At 41.2% G+C, this 24,769-nt stretch overlaps 1 protein-coding gene across 4 annotated transcripts; it reads right to left on the reverse strand.

Annotated features, from left to right (window-relative positions):
* Positions 1-201: 201 nt before the first annotated feature.
* Positions 202-22,928, reverse strand: NCOA4 (nuclear receptor coactivator 4). 4 transcript variants are annotated; one of them, XM_068548055.1, is made up of 10 exons: positions 22,823-22,928; positions 8,205-8,359; positions 6,809-6,949; positions 6,530-6,618; positions 6,120-6,228; positions 5,476-5,565; positions 4,789-4,932; positions 2,685-3,698; positions 2,140-2,280; positions 202-1,785 (listed from the first exon to the last, which is right to left on the reverse strand). In XM_068548055.1, the coding sequence occupies exons 2-10, from the start codon at positions 8,343-8,345 to the stop codon at positions 1,780-1,782; spliced, it is 1,875 nt and encodes a 624-aa protein (XP_068404156.1). In that variant the 5' UTR covers positions 8,346-8,359; positions 22,823-22,928; the 3' UTR covers positions 202-1,779. The 4 variants fall into 4 exon arrangements, with proteins under 4 accessions (XP_068404156.1, XP_068404155.1, XP_068404154.1 ...); XM_068548054.1 differs by having other exon boundaries at positions 4,789-4,935; XM_068548053.1 differs by having other exon boundaries at positions 4,789-4,935; positions 22,826-22,903.
* Between the last annotated feature and the right edge of the window lie 1,841 nt (positions 22,929-24,769).

A 24,769-nucleotide genomic window follows, 5' to 3' on the forward strand; every position in this document is an offset into this window, starting at 1 on the left:
TGAAGAGTGTGCAAGAAAGACAAAATGGAAGTTAGTAATAACCTATTCTTTGCTAATTCAAGAATCATAAAATACATTGATATTTAAGTGAATATAAAAACTTTTAATGTTCAAGTGTTTCTCAGCTGTACTCCTAACCAAAGGATACCACATTCATATAATTTTGTGACAAGGTGTTTTACAAATCACAGGACAACTATATGGCTGTTATGCTTTTAATGGAGGAAGGCACAAAATCCATCAATGCAAAAGAAATGTTTTACACTCATTAGCACAGTGATTGTTAATTTAGGGATACACAATGTGTTAAACCTCAAAAACTACAAAGTTTCCTGCAACCAAAGATAATGGAAAGGCTCCTTAAGTTTTTACCCACCACCTTTAGTTTCTAAAGTTCTAAATGGTATCGGGGAACTAAAAAATAATAGGCTCGTTTCAGCTGTGGTTCAAGAATTCTAATGAAGTTGTATGGCAATGACACTGGGAATGTGAAGTTTCCCCAAAAGGGCTTTCTAGATGACCACATCACAAACTTTGAAAGTATTTCCAATAACATATAGGCAAGTTGAGTGGCTTAATAGTGTAAAAGCCTGGAAAGCAGCTAAGATGTCTCATCTTACAGAATTTTAAAACATGGTATAAATACCATTTCTCTTCTACAGAGAAACTTTTTAAAGCATGGACATAACTTGAAGGATGCTAAGGGAAACATCAATACTTTTCATAAAGCTTCAATAAACACCCCAAGGCACAGTGTTCAAAACGGCCTATTCACTAAAATGTCACTGCATTATAAGGTATAGGTATGCTGTGCTTGCAGTGAGAGGACATTTAATTTATGCCTAGTTAAAAGCACCAGGTGTCCAGTTCAGCTTCCATTTACACAGGATGCACCAGTAACATTTAGGATAGTGAATAGTTCAAGTACTACATTTCCAACATGTCTTGCCTTTTGCTTTTTGATTAGTCAGCACTGGGGCTCTTCTGCCTGTAGTTCTTCAGAATATTTTGAAAGAGGCTAGGATTACCCTGAATATAGTCTTCAAGCAACATGGAGCCCTTCTGAAAGAGCTGTCTAGATACTTCAATAATAACGTTTAGAGAAGGGAATAAAGATAAAACTTGAAATAGTTGAGTTTGTTTCAAAAAAAGAAAAATAATGTAGAATCTGGCATGTAAGCTAAAATGTTTTGTAATTAATGTCAAAAATTGCCAAAATTGTTAATACATGTTTTGGTAAGAAAAAACCACTATATTGGCAAGGTTAATTATTTGTGTGAAATAATATTGTACATTAATTAAACAGAAGAATTTACCGTTAATGGAAGAAAACCCACAACAAGGGAAGCATCCAAAGAAGGGCAATCAAAAGGTTAGGTAAGTTTACTAGTTTTAGAATACATCAACACACCTTGATTATAAAACTATTTCATTTTTAAAACTACAGTGCTTTAATGTACTTCTAATAACAACCCAAACTAAGGAGCCGTGGAGGCTTATGAAAAAGACCCACCCACTACGATGCTGTGTTTCTAGGGTAGGGGTGAATTAATACTTCTGTAAGAAGGAACTGAATCACCTCAACATCAACAAACAGCCTTTTTCTTTTACACAGTAACTCATAATTTGATTTATTATTTCTCTTCACTAGTTCAAAATTAGGCAGAAAAGGAACTACATCAGACCCAGAAACGCAATGATTTGGCAAGCCGCAGTCACTCAGCTCATGGATTTGCGCTAATCTGCAGAAAATTTGCTTGACTCTAGTACTCCATTCCTTCACATCTGTAAAGAAAAGCCCATAGATAAAAAGTCATTTCACTGCAGGATAAAAAGGGAGTTTCTTCCCACCCTGAAGCTCTCATTTCTCAATAAGCTACTAGAAACCACACAGGCTCCAAAAATTCTCCCAACAGCTACACCATCTTGAAAGGTCACTTTCAAGTATGTCCTAGTTATTTCATGGAGCAAGTTCAAGTGAAATACATGAAATTTTTATGATCTCTCTTTTTCCCACCTCACCTAATATAGAAACCATTAATAGGAATACAGTTCAGTGGGCAAAGTATGAATTCCTATATAAGGCAAAATATCTTTGAGCAGCTAAAACTAATATTTGCACTAGTGGCATGTACCCACCTGTAGAGGAGTTCGATACAACCATTTTTCTTTATCAACTTTAAGCTGCATACAGGCAAAGAGATCACAAACTGCTGGGAGGCCGTAACGGTCTGGGGGAAAGCTGCGTTCCTCCTGTAGGGGCGAATTAAGTAATACTTCCTGCAAGAAGACAAAAGGTGGATTGCTATATGACAACTGGGAGGCGTGAGACCAACAATTCATCTTCAAATAGTGTAGTGTCTATAAAGAATGATGTAAATGTTGGGCATTCTAATAACAATGAGCAAAGGGGACAACTATTTTCTCTACCCCTAATCTTTTCCATAAGTAGCAATAAAATAGGCCAGATGGGGATTTGGGGCCTAGAAAATGCACAGAAATTTCAGTCTGAATAATCATAAATCCTCCATTCTGTTGCTAACATGGCACCAAAATTAATACTTAAGCCATATTTAACAGTTAAGATATTTAAGGATCTGGCCCATTTGCAAGGTTTGGGATTAAGAAAGTAAAAATGTATTAAATATACTTCAAAAGGTGCTATTTTAATGTGTTGTGCTCACCTTGGCCTTTCGAAGTAGCCATTTGTCTTCTCCTGAGGATAACTGGCTAAGATTTCCTGTCTTCTTTCCTGGCAAGACCCAGTCAGCTGTGTTAAAGGGACACCAGGAAGTGGCCAAGTGGCTTGTAAGCTTTGGTATGCCAGCTCTGTCCTCTCTAAGAGGCACTTCCTTGGGACATCCTTCTTTGCATGAGGGGGTAATGAGCCACTCTGACAAGGGACTGTTCCTTATGACTTGGAAGGAATCAGCAATTCTAGAAGAAGCCATTGCCTTCGGTGCCTTGGCTTGTTCTGTTGCCTCTCTTCTGGATGGACAGAGCCACATATTAAGGGAATCTTTATGTTTCTCAGGTTCAGGTTTTGGTTCCACAGGCATACCATTTTTATCCTTTCCTTCTTTCTTCAGAAGCCATTTACACAGAGCTTCCTTCTCACAATTTTCATCACACACGCACTCTGCAAAGCTTGTACAGGGCTCATTGGCTTTGCAGACCTCCTCTACTTTATATGGGTCTTGATGATTCTGGACAAGCCAATCCTCAGTAATCACGCTGGGAGTGGACAAGGGTTTCTTGGCCTCCAAGTGGTCATTCAGGCACTTCAGATTGCCCAGGTTCTCAATCTCCACACCTTTAGGCTGGTTACCCTGACAATTGGTACAGGAATCAGGCTTGATGAGCCAATCATTCACACTATAGGACTCCTGGAACACCTGGAACAAGAGCTTAAACTTCTCACTGGTTTCACAGCTGCCATTCCCAGCCTTCTCAAGCTTATGGGATTCCTGGGGAGTCACCAGCCAATCGGAAAGCTCCATCTCATCTTGATCAAGAAGCTCTAGATCTCCAACCTTTTCAATTTCAATGGAGTAAGAACTGGTAGTAGAATAGCTGTTACACTTTTGGTAACTTGGTTTTTCAGAAACTTCTTGTTTCTGACTCTTGTGGAGCCAATTTTCCAAGCCCTTTAGGTTGCCCCAGACATTACTGAAGAAATTGCAGGCTCTGGCAGAAGTCTACATAAGAAGTACACAATATTAGTTTGCCAGAATATTATGACTGCTTTGGGATTCAATGATAAGACTTCTACTTATATTTACCACACTGCCCAATGTTTCTAAATTTAAGTATATACATAGCCAAAAGGTATGGGATTTCTCTATTAAGATATTAAAATATATGGTTACATTAAAATTTAATTTTCTGCAGTTTTAAAATAAACAAGGCAAACTAGGAGAAAGCATTTGTAGCAGTTATAGAAGAGAGACTAGTACTTCTATATAATGTGACTTTATGAATAAAGAAGACAAAAATGAGCCATGGATATGATGAGACAAGTCATCAAAGAAGGCTAATAACCATGAAAAATACTCAACCTCCTTAGTAATCTAAGAAACTCAAAACAAAAGTTTTTACTGTTACTTTGTGTCAAATTCAGAGAAATAAACTTGTAAACGACTACCACTATTAGAGAAGTTTCAGGGAAGCAGGTCTCTTCAATACTCTGCTGGTGGGAATATAAACTGGTATCAACTTCCTGGAAAGCCAAATTGGCAATCTGTATCAAGAGTCTTAAAGGGTCTGCAGAACTATAATCTAGGAATGCCATTTCTAAGAATTTATTCCTAAAGAACTAATCAAGAATGTACGCAAATAATCAGTTCCTGGACATGCAGAGGAAATGTATTTATATTCAGAAAAACTCAAGTTTAGAGCCAATCAATGAAATATTATATACTGTGAAGGATTTTATGGAAGAAACTAAATGACAGAGAAATATATTCATGCTCTATTAGTAAAAAAAATCTGCTAGCCAAAACAAAAGTTACAGAATGATTTTTTTTTTAAAGTATATGTGTGCATAAACAAAAATGTTACAGTGGTTGTTTCTGCATGTGGGATTATGGGCTTGTATTTCTTTATACAGTTTTTTCCTAAGCTTCTTATCTACAGTGTAGAGGTGTCACTATTGTAATAAAAAGTTATTAAAAGATATATGTTTCCCAGACTAGAACTAAAAACCAAACAAAGACGTACACTATCAGTTAATAACTAGCCCCATCTATTACTTCATCTATCTCAGAAACAATAAAGGCAGCAACACACCTGACTATTCTCCAAGGTCTGCTTTTGGTTGAGCCAGTCCTGCAGATTGGTACTGGGTATGTAAGGAGCCTGGCGACCGCTGGCAGGTTTGCTTCCAAGGAGCCATTCGCTGAGAGGGACAGATGTGGTGCTGGATGCTGACTTCTGCTAATCACATAATACTTTGCTGCTTAACAAGGCAATGTCAAATGCAGTAGGAAGTTTGCCAGAAAAGCAGGAGACCCAAGTTCTCTAATCTTGGCTTGATGCTGACCCTGCACAAGTCAAATGACTTCCCTAAGCCTCCATTTTCACAATTACAAAACAAGGAGTATAGGTGATCTCCAGGGTTCTTCTCAACTCAAAACTTCTAGGATCCTATATTCACATTGCCTTTAGAAGTAAATCACCTCTATGGATGATAAAGAGAAGGATCCCTAAGAGAGAACCAACCCAATCAGAGAGCTATTGATAATTCTTATGAACTAACTGGTAACAATTACTTTCTTACTCAACACCTCTAAAACCTCTAAATTTCTGACATTCAGTCTCAAGGGAAGCATTTAATTGCATAAACTAATTTATTACCACTGGCGCCTTTTTACAAATAAATGGTAGCCAAAAAAAAAAAAAAGTGATACAATCAAAACCCAAAAGAAATATAAGCCAAGTAATAGCTCAGTTACAAGAAACAAAATGACATTTTACCTGCTCTGGCAATGCGATATAGCCTCTTTTCTCCAGGAAGGGCCCAATGTTTGATGAACTAGCATGAGCCATCAGGTGCTCAGGAATTTGCTATAAGAGCAAATTAATCATGTTTACTAATGTTATGCTTTCATACCAAAAAAGTGAAATTGTAATCCCTAAATTTCAAAAGTTTAAGCAAAGTGTTACATTTCACTAGAATAAATATTTTTTACACTAAATTCACTGACCTAGGAAGTAGTTATAAAATCTGAGAGTTCCCTATCTATTGTACTACATAACTATCTTCATGTAAGAAACCTTCACCAGAATTGGTAGTATTACTACTTCTAACAAGACCCAAATGAGACCATATTTGACTCTATATTAAAGATCATTCAAGCCATAAATTTCATAAGAAAAAAGTCAAAGGTATTTAAAGAGATACAAGATGAATTCTAGAGATGATCAATGAGTCAATACCACATTCCAAGCACTACCAGCCTAATGCTCTATAAATTTAATCAGAAAATGAAATTTCTGAAGCTTATCAAATTCTCAAGAAAGCCACTATTCACAGTGAAAATGTGTTATTTTTAAGACCACCTGTGAGGCCACAGACCTGAGAAGCTCACTATGAACCTTCTGAGATGAACACTACTCACAATGGTCTTAAGAGACCCAAACGTGGTGATTGCCTGGCGCAGGGCAGTTATATCGGCTTCAAAGAGTAGGACAGTCGAATCTTCAGGTTTGAGGGTCAAACTGCCCAGTCTGGAGAAAAAAAATAAAACCTGGCTATTTTAAAGAAACATCTATTTCAAATTCATCCAAAATAAAAACCAAATTGTGAGTTATTTGAAATGATTGTACTTTTCGAAGAAACTCAACCAAAGATAGATGACTTAACCATGTACCACCAAGTATGATGTTAAATATATAAAGCAGGATGATCTTATCCAAGGAACAGAGACGTCAAGTTAAATCCAAATCATGCAATGAGTTACAAAGTGACTCTTTTTTAATACACCATAGTCAAAGAGCCAAAGTCAAAACAAGCAAAAAGGGTCTTTACCTCTCCAGGCACACGGAGACTTGATTGGCTAGGTCTTTGTTCTGGGTGCACTCCAGCTGATGAATAAGACAATTGAACTGGCCCAGCAACTATAAGAAAAATGAAACCATCTAGCCACAATGATACTAAAAGCACCAAGTGTATCCAAGTTAACAAATAGCAAATAGCACTTGAGATTAAATTTTTATCTGATCTGTATTAATGCTGCATTACAGAAAAAACAGTCTCTGGAAACCAGAAACCATATTCAAACCAATCACGGCCTTGCAGTCATCTTACCCAGTAGAGCTGTTGGGCCTGCTGCTGAAGCGTCTCCTCTTTAAGCTGATAGATGAGATCTACCTGTTCATACAGCCACACCTCACGGCTTCGAAGGCATTCCAGGTGACGACTTATGCAGCTGTGAATCTGGGCTTTCACCTAGAAAACATATATATGTTAGCTTCACTAGTGCTATAAGCTCAAAGAATGGTGTTTCCCACAGAATGGTGAGGTCCCTAAACTTCTGGCGGTCACAAATCCTTTTGATTATCCAATGACATTTAGGGAGTGTCTCCCCAGAAAAATGCATACATTCAAAATTTTGCCTATAATTTCAGCGTTGAGTCCCAAATCCCATCCATGGAACCCCCAAAGCCCCATGGACCCAGTTTAAGAATCCCAGCCATAAATGCATATCTAAGCTCCAAAATCCTCCTTCAATACTCCTTCTTCTAAGAGGATCAGGTTTATTTTGGGTGTCCTAAAGGAGTCAAGAGAAAATACAAGGATATGTCATGCAATACTGATGCCCCTAAGTTTTCCACATAATTTGAAAACCTATAGTTTTACAAATTCATCAGTGGAAGAAGACAAGAATATTAACTTAATAACTAGCCCTTACCTCTTTTCTCACCCTACAAATGAGCAACACATTTACAGTAGGCCAATTTAGTAAAGAGATGTGCCACTACATGTCAACAGCCAGAAGACCATTAGGGTAGATAGACAGTTTATGTAAAATTATAAACTAAATGTTTCTGGAAGCATAAAGAGTGATTCAAAAGAGAGATAAATATAAAAATTCTAAGGAAGAAAATCATAACAGCTATAAATTATCCAGGAGAATCCATATAAGAAACGATATTTTAAAACACCTTTTTCTGGATAGTAAAGTGGTATTTCAAAGTCATGTAACACTTGGTCTACCCACTCACCAGCAGAACGCTATTGGGCCAATAGAAGGAACAGATTTCGTTCTGGCTAGCTCTAACAATTAAGTCATTTATAGAACCATGCCACCACCAAAACCATGCCAATACCAAATTAACAGATGGTAGGGGACATGCTGAAGTGCCATCCTTTATGCATTAAGAACACAACTGACCAGTTCAATGAGCTGAGCTCATTCACTTTGTTACTTTTTAGTGGATGGCAGTGCTTGGCACAGGGACCACACAGAGAAGCAATCAAAAATGCACACTGGACTGAATTCTCTAAGGTGGTGCAGGAGTTTCCAGATTCTTCTAACATCTGCTTTATTTTCCATTTGGAATCAAAGGCACCAACATTTCAGGCAGACAATGCAAGGCATGGGGTAAAACTTCTGGGTTTGGACAAGCCAATCCCTTCGCCATGCTCTAACCAGCCCTGTAATAAGAGTTCAGACAAAGGAAGAGAAAAGCACACGTCACACCTCTCGCAAGTTATCTTTAATTTGCTGTTCAGCCCGGAGAACTCCACCAATAGCAAGCTCCAAGTCCCTCCGTGCATCACAACACCTCAAATGGGGTTCTTTATTACTGGAGCAGCCACTCTGGTCCTGTGAGGTACTCATTCTGCTCCCTGTTCCTTTAAAAGAGAAAAAAAAGAAGAACAATCCAAATTGCACCATAATTACAACCAAAAACCACCCTGCAATCATCCCCCAAATGATTATTCCAACCAGCTCCCAGTTACTAACTACTTAGATTACTTCCGACATAGGACTTGGTACATAGTATACCCTTAATAAATATTACCTCCTCTTCCCCGCCCACCACTACTGTGTTCCTGCCCAAAAATCCTATGCATCTACTTTAGTTACACTTTACATGGGAACAGATATTTCTGAAAAAATACACTAAATTGCCTGAATTGATAGGGCATATAGCCTCCAAAAAGTTAAAAGAACACTAGATTGTAAGTTTCTATTTACATACCTGAAGTCACAGGGGGCATGTGTTCTCGTTTTACAGATTTAGAGCTGAAGACTAAAAGGTCTAGAAGGACCCATGATTACTTTGGAAAGAAGCTGCAAACCAATAACCTAATACACAGAGTTTAGAACATTGTTTAGATCTGGCATTAACCTAAATTTATTGAGAGGATTAAATTTTTTATCCCCCCCCCCTTTTTTTTATTTAGGAAGAACTCAGGGATGCCTTCATAGCTAGGAAGCTCTCAGGAATGTAAATCTGACAAAATAATTTCATGGGATTCTGCTATAAGGGAGGTACTTAGAGAAACTGGTGTGGGAAACCACAGAGAGTTTTCTAATAAGCATAGGAGAGAAGAAACAGAAGTGGAAAAATACCACATAACCCAAGATATAATGGTATGAGACTGGGACAGAAGACTGTCAGAAAAGCAATGAAGCAAAGCTTGACAAAAACTGCTGGAAGAACAGTCTGATGTCTATCCTGGATAGATCTAGAATCAGAGATGGTTTCTAAATACTTACAAAAAGAAAGCAGTGATCACAGTAGCCCAGCATGGATTCACTAAGCCCTGTGACACCAAAATTATTTCCTTCTTGGGTAGTTTTACTAAACTGGCCAGTCAACATAATCCTTTAGACACGATATATTTGGACAATAGTAAGACTTGCGACAAGGTTGTATACGATCTCTGTGGACAAAGTGAACATGGGCAAAACAGGCCAACTAAATTGAATCATAAAATTATTTTTTACAAAGTACTCAAAGGATAATGAATTGAAACCAGTCTGTTAAGTATTTAGAGGTATGCCTGTTTTCCCCAATTACTCAACTGTTTTCCCTAATTGCCTGTATGAAAACACAGAAGGCAGACATTAAAGTTGGAGATAACACATGGCTGTGACAAAAATAGATTCCAAACAATCTCTACATAGCTGTTAAATCTTATAAAACAAAAATGTAGATTTTTTTTTTTTTACTTGAACGGGGGAGGGCAAAGTGGAAGAGAATAAATGTAAAAGGATGGAGATTTTTAATTGAAAGCAAGTTCTATATGAGTTAGCAGTGTGCTGGATCTCAGGCGAAAATTACTTACATGCTATTTGACTACATTTACCAAAAGTATAGCGTTTGCCACTAATCTGTTACATGTTTATTAGACTAATTTTGAAATTTCTTTCTGAATAACAAACTTCAGAAAGAGGCATTTAGAAAAAAAAAGAAAGGGGCCTCAAAACCATGAAAAATTTCTCCAGGAAGGGAGGCTGTTTAGTCTAGATAAGAGAAGTCTCTGGGAGGACAAGATTACTATTCTGGAATACTTGGAGACCTGTCAAATAGAATTAGACCTGTTCAGAATGACCCAAAGGAGTAGAGGAGGATTAATAGGAGACATCTGAGGCAACATATAAAAGAACTTCCTAACAGTCCTGAAGGAAACGACCTTCTCAGAGAAGCAAGCCAGCTTTCGGCTGAACAGCAGTCTACACAGTGCAAATGGCTGACTGCTCATCTGAGACCCAGGGAACTCTGGCCTACACTGCATCTTTAAGCCGAGGTTTAGGGCCAAGTGGCTAGCTAGAAGCTGAAACGGGCCGAACACTATGATTCCCCACCCTCAGAAATAAGACAGCGGGAGGAAGAAGCCCAGTAGGCTTTCTTTTGACCATCTCAGCAGAAAATTCACATTCAGGAACTAGAGTTCCTGAAAGATTCAGGAAATTTTCTAACTTCCCCCTGCTATTTTGTTGCCACAGTCTGTTTCCCCATAATGATCTCTAAAATGGAAGGGCTTCATTAACTGGATTTGACAGGAATCCCCTTGGAGATTTTTTTCCAACCTTTGAAACACCAGCTGCAGCTACTTTGCTACCTTCTTTTTCACACTATAAGCTGCCCTGTTTTAAGCACGCCATTAGTGTGCACTTAGTGCACACTGTAGGAACTTGAACAACACCTGCATAACAAGTGAAATGCTGGCTCATATTCAGAGAGTGGAATGTCACCTCATTACCACAAGTTGTTTCACTTTTCACTTAAGTTACTTATATGCAAAGCATGTTTAGCTGTCTTTCAAATGTATTAACCAACTTTCACCTGTGCCAAATTTCCCATTCTTAGGTCCTCACCATGTGTGTGCAATGCCACAATGCCTGGCACAGTGTAAAATTTAAACAATACCATTAAGTCAAAATGTTGCTTCACAATGTCAAAAACCAGTAGTTTTTGACATTGATCACGTGGGAGACAAATTCAAATGCATACAGTGCTGACTTAGAGAAGTCTTCTCAAGTCCATCACAAATACTATACAACTGCCTAACAAGAACAGAATATGGCAAGAGTATTTTCCCCTTATCAGCTATGGATAGAAGGTAGGATGAGATTTAAAAGTTACAAAACTGATTTTCCCCACATATTTATCCCTTGTTTTCAAATTAAAATGTGTTATCCTTCAAAACAGTCACCTTGTTAGAGTAGGGGTCTTTAAAGCCATTAAGAAAACCTGTTTCATTCCTTTACGGCCAGCCCCAGGGATGTCTGTCCCTTTGCTGCCCTTGGCGCTGACCCTCCTCCTCCCTGTGGAGCAGTCAAGGGGCAGTCAGCTTCCAAAGCTTAAATCCCAAGAAAGAAGCTGTGCAAAGGTTTGCCTTCTTGTACTGCAGTGAGGAGAGAGCCCTCAGAGCTGAAATCAAGAACTCCACCACATGGGTGAATTCAAACCACAATAAGGTGAAGTCTGAGCTAGCTTTATGAAATGTCACATCCAGAGAGACCTGTATGAGTTATCTAGCTCATATGGTCAATTTCAAAAAAAAAAAAAAAAAATTCACCATTCCTTTCAGCATGGAGAGCCAATGTAGCAAGCATGATGTTTAAGAGATTGCTCTGAGGCCTGACAAACCAGAATTCCAGCTCCATCTGCAACCTTCAGACCCATGAGCGAGTTACTTAACTTCTCTGGACCTCAGTTTCCTCTAGAAAAATGTGGACAATGACAGTAGCTACAAAGTGCTGCAATGAAGTTAAAGTGAGACAATATCTCCCTTTAGGCACTTAACCCAGGCCCTGCACACTGCACTTTTTAACGCTTTGGTTGTTTTTGGTTAGCTGAGTTATGGGGACCTAAAGAATCTCCACCTATGGACTATACAGAAAGCAGCACTGAAGCTAGAAAAGGCTTTGAAGTGAGGAGACCCTGACTTAGAATCATTTAGCCATTAATCAATGCTATGACCTTGGACCATTTGCCCTTTTTGAACCTAATGTCCTAATTAAATAAGTGAGGATAACAATACTTACCTCATAGACTTAGGGGTGAGGATGTGGTACTTGTTTAATAAATATAGCTCCCCATATACTCTCTCACTATAAAACACAGCAAAAGACAAGTTGTTTTTATGGCAAAAACTCAGTAGTCTAAACTCTCTAATATATACCAAATATACACACACTTTTGCCTGTTTTCTAACCTGTAAAAAGACTGGACCGGGGGCTTCCCTGGTGGCGCAGTGGTTGAGAATCTGCCTGCCGATGCAGGGGACACGGGTTCGTGCCCTGGTCTGGGAAGATCCCACATGCCGCGGAGCAAATGGGCCCGTGAGCCACAACTACTGAGCCTGCGCATCTGGAGCCTATGCTCAACAAGAGAGGCCGCGACAGTTGAGAGGCCCACGCACCACGATGAAGAGCGGCCCCCGCTTGCCGCAACTAGAGAAAGCCCTCGCACAGAAACGAAGACCCAACACAGCCAAAAATAAATAAATTAATTAAAAAAAAAAAAAAGACTGGACCAAATCAGCTCTAATTCTAAAATTCACATCAATGAAAGACTACAAAAAATGTCTTTTTCTCTTCACCTTTATAATCCAAACTACTGCCCTACCACCTTCAACAGAGGATTGCCTTAAATGTGTATTATTTTTTTGAGACAAGTTAAAAGTTTAAGTGCTTTCTAAAACTTCCCTGCCTCTAGGGTTCCTGTTTTAGGTTTTGGAGGAGGAGAGAGATGGAGGGGGAAACACACACATCCCTCAAACAAAAAAATAAGGCTCCAGGAAAACCTAGAGCTTTCTTCAAAGAAGAGTTCCACAAACTATGTATGCCATACTTGCACAATGCTTTGCACGAATCTAGTTATGAAATCCAAAGATCATGGAACCAGAATTGAGCAACTAAACCACAAATGAAGCTAAGTCCTTATCATATGGTTTAACCATAAAATTTCCAAAGAGCCATAACCCTCTTGTGACCGACACGAACCACAATTTAAAGTTGGAAAAACCTTAGCCATCTCTTTAGTAGACTACTCTCATTACACAGATGAAGCCACAAAGCCCCAGAGAGTTTAAATGACCCATCCACAGCCATTACACGCAGATTTGGGTTTAGAACTAGGGTTCCTAGGGTCTAGTCCTGGATTCTCTCCTTCTGACCAGCTTGTTCTTCCTTTAGTGTATTATCACCCATAAATTCTTTTTATTTGCCAACACTAAAGATTAAAATTAACATTCCAATGGGTTACTAACGGAACACCTTCAATTAAGAATCTCAGTCCATTCTCACAGTCCTCAATAAATTATAACAATTTTTCAGAACCATCTTCCTTAGATAATGCTAACAAAAATAAACAGCACATCATGACAGACTCAGAATAATCAAAACACTTCCAAGATGAAGGACAGGAGCAAGAGCCTGGGTTCTGATCTCACATCTTATCACAACCATTCCACATTCCATTCCTCTGTCTGAATGAAGGCTTATATCATTTCTAACTGCACCTTTCAGGTCTCACTGCTTGTCCCCCCTTCCCAAATGGCCCTCCTCTCCAAAAAAGGTGTCCACCTTTCACTTATTTTCCTAGCATCTAAATCATTGCGAAAAAACCAAGCCCTTAAAAAACAGACCCATAAGATACTTACTATGTTCTATGAATTACTAAATTCGAAACACTAACTGCCCATTTGGTTATCTTTGATAAGACAACATATATCAGAACATCTGTGCAAATTTTCAGGAAAAAAATTATAATAATAGTCCGCATGCAATTTTACCTTGAGACATTTCTTTTTTTTTTTGAGACATTTCTTAACATTTTCTTTCTTCTTACTGTCAGTTTTAAAAAATAAAAGGTTTTTTTATATCACAATTCATTAACTCAAAGGTTATCTATACGTATCTTATCCTAACCCTTTAATTCTTTAATAGTTTCTGAAATTCAAAATCTGATTCTTCGTAATTTAAAAACTATGTAAATAAAGGTTAATTCCTGAAGAAACAAACAAAATAAGGTAATAAATTCACGATAGCACATTTTAAGATCGTTTAACACTTCAGACCTTACTGCGCTCAGATCTACCTTTATACCTGTAACTATGAGCAATCAATTCCAGCACTTCAACTTTCCGAAGCAGTAACTGAAAACAGACCACAATATTGGTCATTACCATCTAATGCCAAGTAAAGCGTTTCTAGTTCAAAAGCAACAGTGACTCATGCGACTTTCCAGGTTCCCCAACACTTTCTAGGAGCACAGGCGCCCTAAGAAGCCTGGGTCCCGTCCTCCCTGGAAGCCGCAGCCGCGCGTCCACTCTCCGCTTAAGAGCGGGCACGAGCACCGCTCAGTACGCATGCACACAGCCCCGGCCGCAGGGTCCGTTTCCAGCCCGGCAAGAGGAGCCCACCCCGAGGGCTCCCGCTGCGGCCTTGGGCTGCCAGACGTACCTCCTTGCAGGCCAGGTCCCCGCCGTGCGAGCTGCCCGGCAAGCAGAACGCTGCTTTATCCGCGACCAGGGTGACAAAGGTTCCCTGAACCCTCAGGCCGCGCCCCGCCCGCGCCCCGCCCGCGCCCCGCCCGCGCCCCGCCCGCGCCCCGCCCGCGCGCCTGCAGCGCCCCACGGGCGAGCGGGAGCGCGCACGTCGACGCCGGGGTGGGGCCGCAGGCACCGCCCACTCGGGCGGCTCGCAAGACCCTCCAGCTGCCAGAGGACCCCCCGCAGCCTCCCGCAAGGCTCTGGCGTGGCCACTTGGCCTCCCGGCTGGACGCCACCATCCCCGCCCGACTGCCCAGGGCGAAGCCAGCTCGCAGAGCCCCGAGGGACGCCAGGGGCTCCTCTCCAGCCTCTCCTCGGCCCACTTGCTCCAGCGCTTAGCCTGTGTCCACCCCGATCCGCGCCCCAAATCGTCAAGACGTCTTTAAGGATTTTGCTGCTAATCACTACAAAGAAATAACAAACGTGAGCCAGTCAGAAGGCTTCCGGAGTTATTATTGGAATGTTCCTGTCCAGTAGCTCCTAACTACCTCTGAGATTACCACTGTCAGCCTGAGGTTCAAGCCCCGGCTTTTGTTTCAGGCTCTTACATCTCACTTCTGTGACATAACTCTACCTATACCCCAGCGTCCCTCTGTCTCTCTCTCAAACACACTCCCACACGGCCTCAGGCCAGTGCTGCATTTAACACTCATGGATGCTTCTCATTCAACAAGTTGACTGAGCACCAACCAGATGCCAAGCTCTATTCTAGGTGCTGGGAATACAACAGTGAAATGAAAGCTCCACCAGGAGAGACAGTAATACAGAGTAGTTAAGAGGATGAACTCTGGAGCTAGACCGTTTCCATACAAAACCTGGCTCTGCTACTTAGATGCGGTGTAACCTTAGGCAAGTCACTTAACCAATCTGTGCCTCAGTTTCCCCATCTGTAAAATGAGGACAATAATAATGGGCCCAACTCAATGAGAATTATATGAATATACAAAAAAATGTTTAAGACCGTACCTGGCGCATGGTAAGTACTTCCTGTCTGATGATTATCACGCTCATGGTGCTCTACTTTGATGCCCTTTTCTCCGAAAATAATCCTCAAAGTCTGCATATCCAATCAGGCCAGAGACAGAATTCTATACAGCCTTGTCATTCCCTTCAATTTTTTTAATGTAAAATACTTACTCTCATCTATGCATATGAAGCTATTTTCATAAACAGTAAGAGTAAAGCAAAACCACTTGACAAAAAGCAAAGGCCAGTGGACACTGAAGACTATCACCCTCAATTAAGCATCCCTCAGATTTCAGATGAACAGAGTTTATGGAAGTGCCTGCTTTATCTGTGTTGCACAGTTTCTGGGATCCCACTTCAGACATTCACTACCAAAAATAATAAGAAAACAACTTATCTCTGAATTCAAAATTTCTTCATTGGAGAACATATTTTGTGAAGATACAAAGAAGATACATACCTCTGAATGATGAAAGTTAAAATTTGATAGCCTTTTGTATTTATACTTTAAGTCAATGGCTAGAAAAAAGGAATTCTCAGTCTGTAAAAATATGACTAATGTCAAGAACTTTCACCTCTCTTTTATATGCCACTACAAAATAGTTACAATGTAAATACAGTAGGAACTTTGTTGACCATCACCTACATAACCAGTGGTCTCTATGCCCTCTCTAAAGGATCCTGGCCAATGCCTCAGCACACTAAATGCTGCAGCTCTTCTTAACTTGAACTTACTTACACAGTTACTGAGAGTCGGTGTTATTCTGTTTATGACAGCTTTAGTTGTTCCTATAATGATGTGACTTACCAAAGAGTATATAAATATAAAAAGACTGGGGAGAGAAAAAATCATAAAAATCTACAAGAATTCTGCATTCAGACTTTGCAGGCACCTCTTTACTCCCTTAAGCTTTGTTATTTGCCCTGGCATATTTACGAAATGTTTAAGTTCTAAAGGGGAAAAAGTCATAAGGCATTTTACCTCTCTTCTGTTTCAAGATTTCTACGCCGTCTCACAACAAGAGAACCATCTATTTCCTGGTAGATTAGTAGATCATCTCATCTAAAGAGAGCATAAACTATAACTCTCCAATGGTTCCCCCCCGCCTACAGGATAAAGTCCAAATTTCTTTAATAAATAAAGTTCTCTGTCTTCTGGCTTCAGCCTGACTCTCCTGCTGTCTCCCCAGAGCAGCGCCCACACCGTGATCTTCCAGACAGCAGTTCCATGCATAGACCAGGCTGCTTTGCCTTGTACAGCTTGGCTCTCCCAGCTCTCTCTGCCAGCAAAGCCAGTTCCTCCCCTTCTCCCCACCTGTCTGCTTTTCTGACTATGCTTAAGTCACCAACACTATTAAGCCTTTCCTGACCAAGCATCCCATTCCTCAATAGTTTTGACCTAGAGAGTTAACTGCTGCCTCCTCTGGGCTCACTGTAACCTGTGTAAGTTTCCAGCATGACACCTATAACACATGTTATCCTTACTGTTACATGTCTGCCTCCTTGGCCTGAGAGGTCCCCAAGAGAAGGGACCACATATTATTTGGCTTTGTACACCCTAGTGCTGAACAGACTGCCTGCTATCAGTATCATGGCATTACCAACCCCCCTTTACATTCTATGTGCTCTATTGAATTGACATAAAGAGAATGGTGTCCCTGGAGTTGTGCAGTGCTGTAGCCCTCAACTCAAAAGAGGCTTAATACATGTTTGATAAATGGATGGATGAATAAATGATAAATGAATGCTCAATTTCAGACCAGCCACAATAACTATGGTAGAGTTCTGCTTCAAACATAAGTAATCAACTTGATGTCCCACTAAGGCCTGCATTAATTCAGGAGGGTTTTTCAGAAGTGGAAATGTTTCTACCATAACTATTACTTTTTGTTCTCTTTCAAACAAGACAAAACTAGCAAGGATATTGCTACTGAAACTATAATTCCAGGATAGGCACTGATATAATGTGTCTTTCCTGACACCAAGCCCATCAAAGCCCAGCTATACAGATTCACAAGCACCAGCTGATTTAACTGTATTTACAGTCAACTCTGGATTTTTTTTCTCTGATTTTGCAGTACCACAGAAATTCCAGCTGACATCACAGAAGTTTGGTAAGCTTTCAGAAGTAGGGCTGTGCCCTATCTTCAACTTGAAACTTCTCGCCGTAATATAGCCAAGGTTAGGAAAACATGTTATTTATCTACTATCACAGTAATAATATCATTTTATCCCTGATTTTATATGGTAAACACCTTGCGGTTTTCCCCACAGAAGTAAGCAAGTTATAAAATATTTTCCCTCCTCTAAAGCCTGGGGGACTAGAAAATATGCCAAAATAAAACTCAAAATATACCTGAGATCATGTTCTTATGAAATCTGTAATTGTCCAAGTATTAAGAGACCTAACTTCTTGTCTATGAGCAACTGACAAGCAAAAACCTTTTAACCTATGTTGCCAGTTACTCACTCCTTCACTGAACCAAATTGTTACATTTCTAAAGGACTCAAGGCAATGCTAGATAAGAGGAATATTTAGCAACCAAACATACTCCTTGCCTCAAAAAGAACATCTTGATTCCACTGCATAATTGAGCCAAGCAAAATCAGGGATGACGACTTGGGATAAGAATGGCTAAGAGAGTTAGAATGAGCATTCATGTCAGCAGTAAAAAAAAGCACCCTCAAGATAACTTTTTGTTCACTTGCCAGTGAATCTATTTAATTCAAAGAGTAAGGATGACTTGCCAGGATTTGAGGTATGGTAGGCTAGGTGGGAAGTTTACAAATTATGACTGTAATGTTATGATTTAACAAGCAAAGAAGACAAGCTGAGAAGGACTATATGGCAGCTCCTCTAACTGACAAGCATAGATAGAAACACTATTAAAACAATTCACCAGGGCTTCCCTGGTGGCGCAGTGGTTGAGAATCTGTCTGCCACTGCAGGGGACACAGGTTCGAGCCCCGGTCTGGGAAGATCCCACATGTCGCGGAGTGACTAGGCCCGTGAGCCACAACTACTGAGCCTGCGCGTCTGGAGCCTGTGCTCCGCAACAAGAGAGGCCATGATAGTGAGAGGCCCGCGCACCGCGATGAAGAGCGGCCCCCGCTTGCCACAACTAGAGAAAGCCCTCGCACAGAAACGAAGACCCAACACAGCCAAAAATAAAAATTAATTAATTAATTAATTCTTTAAAAAATGAGTAGAGGCTTATTCCTTCAACTCTACCATGCTGCTATCCATTGAACTTAAAAAAAAAAAAAAAAAATTCACCAGAGCAAAAGTCATGAACTTGGCCTCCTTATCAGCCTAGGCCACCTGCATTGTTTACATCTTGTATGTCGCAACAATGTATTTAGACATACCTATATTGGAAACAAAGCCAAAGTGAAAACCCGGAGCAAAATTTTAAGAGGGCCAAAAAGCAGCAGGAAGAATAATAAAACTGCCATGGAAATCTATAGTTCCTTCATGAAAGTGAACATAATCCAGTATATACATATTGGTTGGTCCCTTATCATAATCACTTTAGACTTGCAACCTAACTAGTAAGTATACAGAGACACTGAATTCACTGATTTCAGTAACACTCAGAAGGTGCTCTCTGATCCAGCACCACATTCCGCTGTGTATCCTGCATTGTGACAGGTCTTTATTCTCTGAGCCTGGAGCTGCTCCTCCAGCATGCCTCAGGGCCCTTGCATTTATCCTCCAGATATCATGCCCACTCCTCTTCCTTAGTGTCATCTTCCTCACTACCCTATGTAAAATAAGTCTTCCTTCCACACGCTCCCCCTTAATATATTTTATTTTAAAATTATCGCCATAGTGTTTATCAGTATCTGACACATAGAAACCATTTATTTTTTGATCCCACTTCAGAAAACACACTAGAAGATACGTTCCACACAGGCAGGGACTTTGTCTTTTTGTTCACTGTTATACAGTAGATGTTCAATAAATATTTGTTGGAAGAATGGATTCAGGGACTTCCCTGGTGGCGCAGTGGTTAAGAATCCGCCTGCCAATGCAGGGGACATGGGTTCGAGCCCTGGTCCGGGAAGATCCCACGTGCCGCGGAGCAACTAAGCCCGTGCGCCACAACTACTGAGCCTGCGCTCTACAGCCCGTGAGCCACAACTACTGAGCCCCTGCGCCACAACTACTGAAGCCCACGCACCTAGAGCCTGTGCTCCACAACAAGAGAAGCCACCGCAATGAGAAGTATGGGCACAGCAACAAAAGAGTAGCCCCAGCCCGCCGCAACTAGAGAAAGCCTACGCGCAGCAACAAAAGACCCAACGTAGCCAAAAATAAATAAATTTATAAAAAAAAAAGAAAAAGAATGGCTTAAGTATTTAATATATCTATGTGCCAAGACTTTTATTTTTACACATTATCTCATTTAGTCCTCCCAAAACTTTAAGGTACGTACATACTCTCAACACAATTTATTTATTTATTTTAACATCTTTATTGGAGTATAATTGCTTTACAATGGTGTGTTAGTTTCTGCTGTATAACAAAGTGAATCAGCTATACATACACATATATCCCCATATCCCCTCCCTCTTGCACCTCCCTCCCACCCTCCCTATCCCACCCCTCTAGGTGGTCACAAAGCACTGAGCTGATCTCCCTGTGCTATGCAGCTGCTTCCCACTAGCTATCTATTTTTACATTTGGTAGTGTATATATGTCAATGCTACTCTCTCACTTCGTCCCAGCTTACCCTTCCCCCTCCCCATATCCTCAAGTCCATACCCTACGTCTGCATCTCTGTTCCTGTCCTGCCCCTAGGTTCATCAGAACCTTTTTTTTTTTTTTTAGATTCCATATGTATGTGTTAGCATAAGGTATTTGTTTTCCTCTTTCTGACTTACTTCACTCTGTATGACAGACTCTAGGTCCATCCACCTCACTACAAGTAACTCAATATTGTTTCTTTTTATGGCTGAGTAATATTCCATTGTATATATGTGCCACATCTTCTTCATCTGTCAATGGACACCTAGGTTGCTTCCATGTCCTGGCTATTGTAAACAGTGCTGCAATGAACATTGTGGTACATGGCTCTTTTTGAACTATGGTTTTCTCACGGTATATGTCCAGTAGTGGGATTGCTGGGTCATATGGTAGTTCTATTTTTAGTTTTTTAAGGAACCTCCATACTGTTCTCCATAGTGGCTGTATCAATTCACATTCCCACCAACAGTGCAAGAGGCTTCCCTTTTCTCCACACCCTCTCCAGCATTTATTGTTTGTAGATTTCTTGATGATGGCCATTCTGACTGGTGGAAGGTAATACCTCATTGTGGTTTTGATTTGCATTTCTCTAATGATTAGTGATGTAGCAACACAATTTTAAAAACAGAGAAACTAAGGCTTGACAAGGTTAGATATATTACCTACAGTCACAGGATTCCAAGTAAAAGAACCAAGATTTAATGCCAGATGAGTCTAAGGTCTCCAACCACACAATGTATGTTGAAGGGATCATTTAGGTGTCAAGATTTTACTATCTCTTTTTATTCATTCAACAAATATTTATTGAGTGCCTAAGCTGACACATACTGTGATAGTCCCCAAGGACACAATGGTAAACTTGCCATCTAGAGGAAAATCTGTGCCATTGAGTCACCGAAAACTAAGAAAATAAGAAAACTTTGAAATAGACTGCGATTTAGAAATCCATCAGCAGCAACGACTGCTCTGAATGCCTTCCAGTATGCCAACCCTTACTCTAGGAGGGAAATGATCATAAAACACTAGCCAGGAAGCTAGTGGGGGAGGGATATGTATCAGAATCACCTGTGCAGTTTTATGAAGCCCCTACACAGGCTCCTGAGATTCTGGCACAGCTAAACCGACTGAATCTTAATAAAATGTGGGTGGGGTGGGGAAACCTATGTAATTCTAAAATAAGATACCTCCTCCCTCTTTGAGAATCACATCTTCCTTTCCCTGCATAGCTCACCAGGCTTCTCCACTTTTGAAATACCTCTTTGCCCAAAAGTAATAATATAATTGTAGAAGTTTATTTAAACACAAAATACAGTATCATAAAACTTTAGACCACTAGGTTTTCCCTGGGGACCCAAGGACAATAGAAAAGGAGGAAGGAATATTAAAATGTAAGAAATGTTACCGTGCTAGACTTTACATATACCATCTCACTTACTTAACAAATCTGCAAGCTAGCAAACCGTCAAGGAGCAAACCAAGTAACTTGCCTCAAAGGTACATGTACCACACCCCCCACCTCCACTGCAGCATTTGGGTGGGTCTTCCTCAAAGGCTCTGAGGTTCTTTAAAGTTCAGAAATGTCACATTAGTACCCCTGTGCAGAAATGAGCCAGCTATGATTACCTGCCCCGTTCTCACCCAGGAAGTAACTCAATAGTCCCTACAACCATATTTCCATATTACCAAGTAGGCGGTTCAAACAGTTACGCTATGGTGAACCTTACCCTGATTAGAAAACAACACAAAATGGTATGGTGAAAAAAGCTCTGCCTTTGGGGTCAAATAGACACTAGCACTCCGCCTTCTGCCATTCTTGATCGCATCACCCCTGTTACATCACGTGACACTTAAGACTATTTATATGGTCATTATTGGTCCTGCCACAAGAATTTAGTTCCATGAAAATAAGGGCTGTGCCCATTTTCTTTCATTGCTATATCCTCAACACCCTGAACATATAGGCACTGAATTAAATAACTGTTGGTGGAATGAGTCAATGAACTAGCAAGCCTCGCTTTTCTCATCTGTAAAAAGGAGATAATGGAACTACCTCTCGGGACTGTTGGGAGAACTACAAGCACTTTACGGTAAGTGACGCTGTGTTGGCAGGTAGAGGGCCGAAGAAAACGTTATCTTCTTCGCGTTTCCACCCAACAGGCTAGGAATGTATAAACTCTGGGCCCGTTCGGGAAAACAGGCCCCTCCTTGCTCCAAGTGACCCCGGCGAGAGGGAGCAAAAACTTGGAGCTGTCACAGCCGGGGCCGGGGGACGGGCGGGCAGGCAGCCATTGGTGGTCCCCAGGCCAGAGTGTCTAAGGACGAAGAAGGGAGAACAGGCCGGGCAGGGAGAAAGAGGTGGCCCTCAGGCCGAGAGTCGAGGGCCAGAGAGAGGAAGGCAGGCCCAGGGCGGCGGGCAGGCATGAGGAGGCCGCCCTCGAGGCAAGCGGGTCGAGGGAGAGGCCGGCCTCTAAAGGCAGGCCCAGACAGGCCCATGCCGGTCCGGTACGCGGCCATGGCGCCCCAGACGAACCCGCGGCGTTGAGAGAGGGAGGAGGCACACCCGCCCCGCTGGCCCCTCCAGTTCTTACCACCTCCGAGTGCAGCTCCGGACGTTCTGAGGAGACCTTCGCGGACAGACGCACTGCCCGACACAAGCCAAGGGCCTAAAGGCAGACTTCTCGCGAGAACACAACCTTCCTCCCACGCCTCATACCATACGTTTGACAGTCTCGCGAGATCTCAAGTCGAGTCGGCCCAAGGTCCTTGCTTAACCTCCAGAGGGCGAGAGCTCCAGAGGGCGAGAGCTCCAGCGCACAAGTTTTCCTGGGCCGCAGATCAGGGTCCTTTCGCCGTTTAGGAATAAATAAGGTTAAATGAAAGAAACATTTGTCGAAGGCAAGCTCTGTAACGAGGACTATCCTAAGTGATTCTCTCACACCCGATGTCCTCACAAGGCAGATATTATTTAGGCTTAACGTACAGATGCAAAAATAAAAGTCAGAACACACAAAAGGACAAAATATGATTCCATATATATGAGGTACCTACAACAGCCATATTTATAGAGACAGAAAATAGAATGGTGGTTGCCGCAGACTTGGGGAAGGCAAGTTATTGTTTAATGAGTACAGAGTTTCTGTCTGGGATGATGGGAAGTTCTGGATATGGGTGGTGGTGATGGTCGCACAGCAATGGGAGTATACTAAATGCCGCTCAGTTGTCCACAAAAATGGTTAAAATGATAAATTTTATGTTATGTATACCTTGCCACAATTTTTTAAATTCAGTAAATAAATAAATGTCAGAGCCCAGGTTCCAAATTACACCATCTGACTTCAAAGCATTTTCTTGTTTGCACCATATCACACACCACACAGTTTTCTGCACTCCACATTCCACCACTCTGTACCTCCCCTCACATTTTGGCGTTAATTATCCACATTGGAATTTTATTTATTTGTTTGTTTGTTTATTACCAGATGTTAAAATAAGAATCTTTCTTAGTTCTGACAGAGGTCCCCAATACTAGCTGCTAACTGCTCCCCAGATTTCCCATCTGAGTAGGAATTGCAAAGGAAATGATTGTAATTGGGTTTTATGCATCTCACCCAAGAATAACAAGGGGCAAGGCTATCTCCGCAGACAGCAACAGGAAACATAGGTTCAGATGCAGAAGCTAAAAGGGCTCTCATGGCCTGTGATTAGGAGCGGAGCTGTGGAGAAAGTGGAGCTGTAGGGAATATCAGAAAGGCCCACAAAAGCCTCATGAGGAAGTAAATCATCTTAAACACTGCCACAGGCAGACGGAGCCAAGATGGCATCATACTGTCCTTCATTCCCTCTTCAATTCAGAGGCAGATTCTGGATTGAGACTTCTTTTGTAACTAAAAGTGACCAAGGCACTTTTTTATTATCTTAGGGTGACCCAAATCTAGGACCTGCCTAGATTGCTCAACTAGTCCACATAGTATGTTTGCACAGGTGGGGTTAGGGGGCAGAGGGGAAATAAAGCTCTTTACTGATTGCCCATGGATTGTTCAACAGAAGGTTCTTTGCTTGTTTGTGATCTGTCACGTACACACACACCCAACTCTAAGCCCCAAGAGAGCAGAGACCTGATCTCTCTGGTTCACTACTGTATCCCCAGGCCCAGTGCACTGCCAGGCACTCAGTAAGGACCTGTTGACTGAACAAATGTTCTGTAACACAGAAACAGCAAGAGATGATCAGCACTGTCACTGTTTTAAGTCCCTAAGTTTTGAGTACTGATACTGTAGCCCTGCACCCAAGCCATTCCCCATCTACAAGGCAGGACTCCTGGCCTCTTAACACCCCACTGGGCTGCAAGTGGGCTTAGAGGCACTTCTTCCAAGCTATCCTGCTCTAACCTGCTCTAACCTCAGGCAAACACAGATTTATATGAGGGACACAGCAGATACTCTCTGAAGAACAGGAAGGAAGGATAAACATGAAAACCTCAAAGAAAATAGAGGATCTGATTTCATCTTGAAGACACATTTATATTTTGAATTTTT

This window comes from Eschrichtius robustus, chromosome 7 (assembly GCF_028021215.1).
Source record: "Eschrichtius robustus isolate mEscRob2 chromosome 7, mEscRob2.pri, whole genome shotgun sequence".
NCBI lineage: Eukaryota > Metazoa > Chordata > Mammalia > Artiodactyla > Eschrichtiidae > Eschrichtius > Eschrichtius robustus.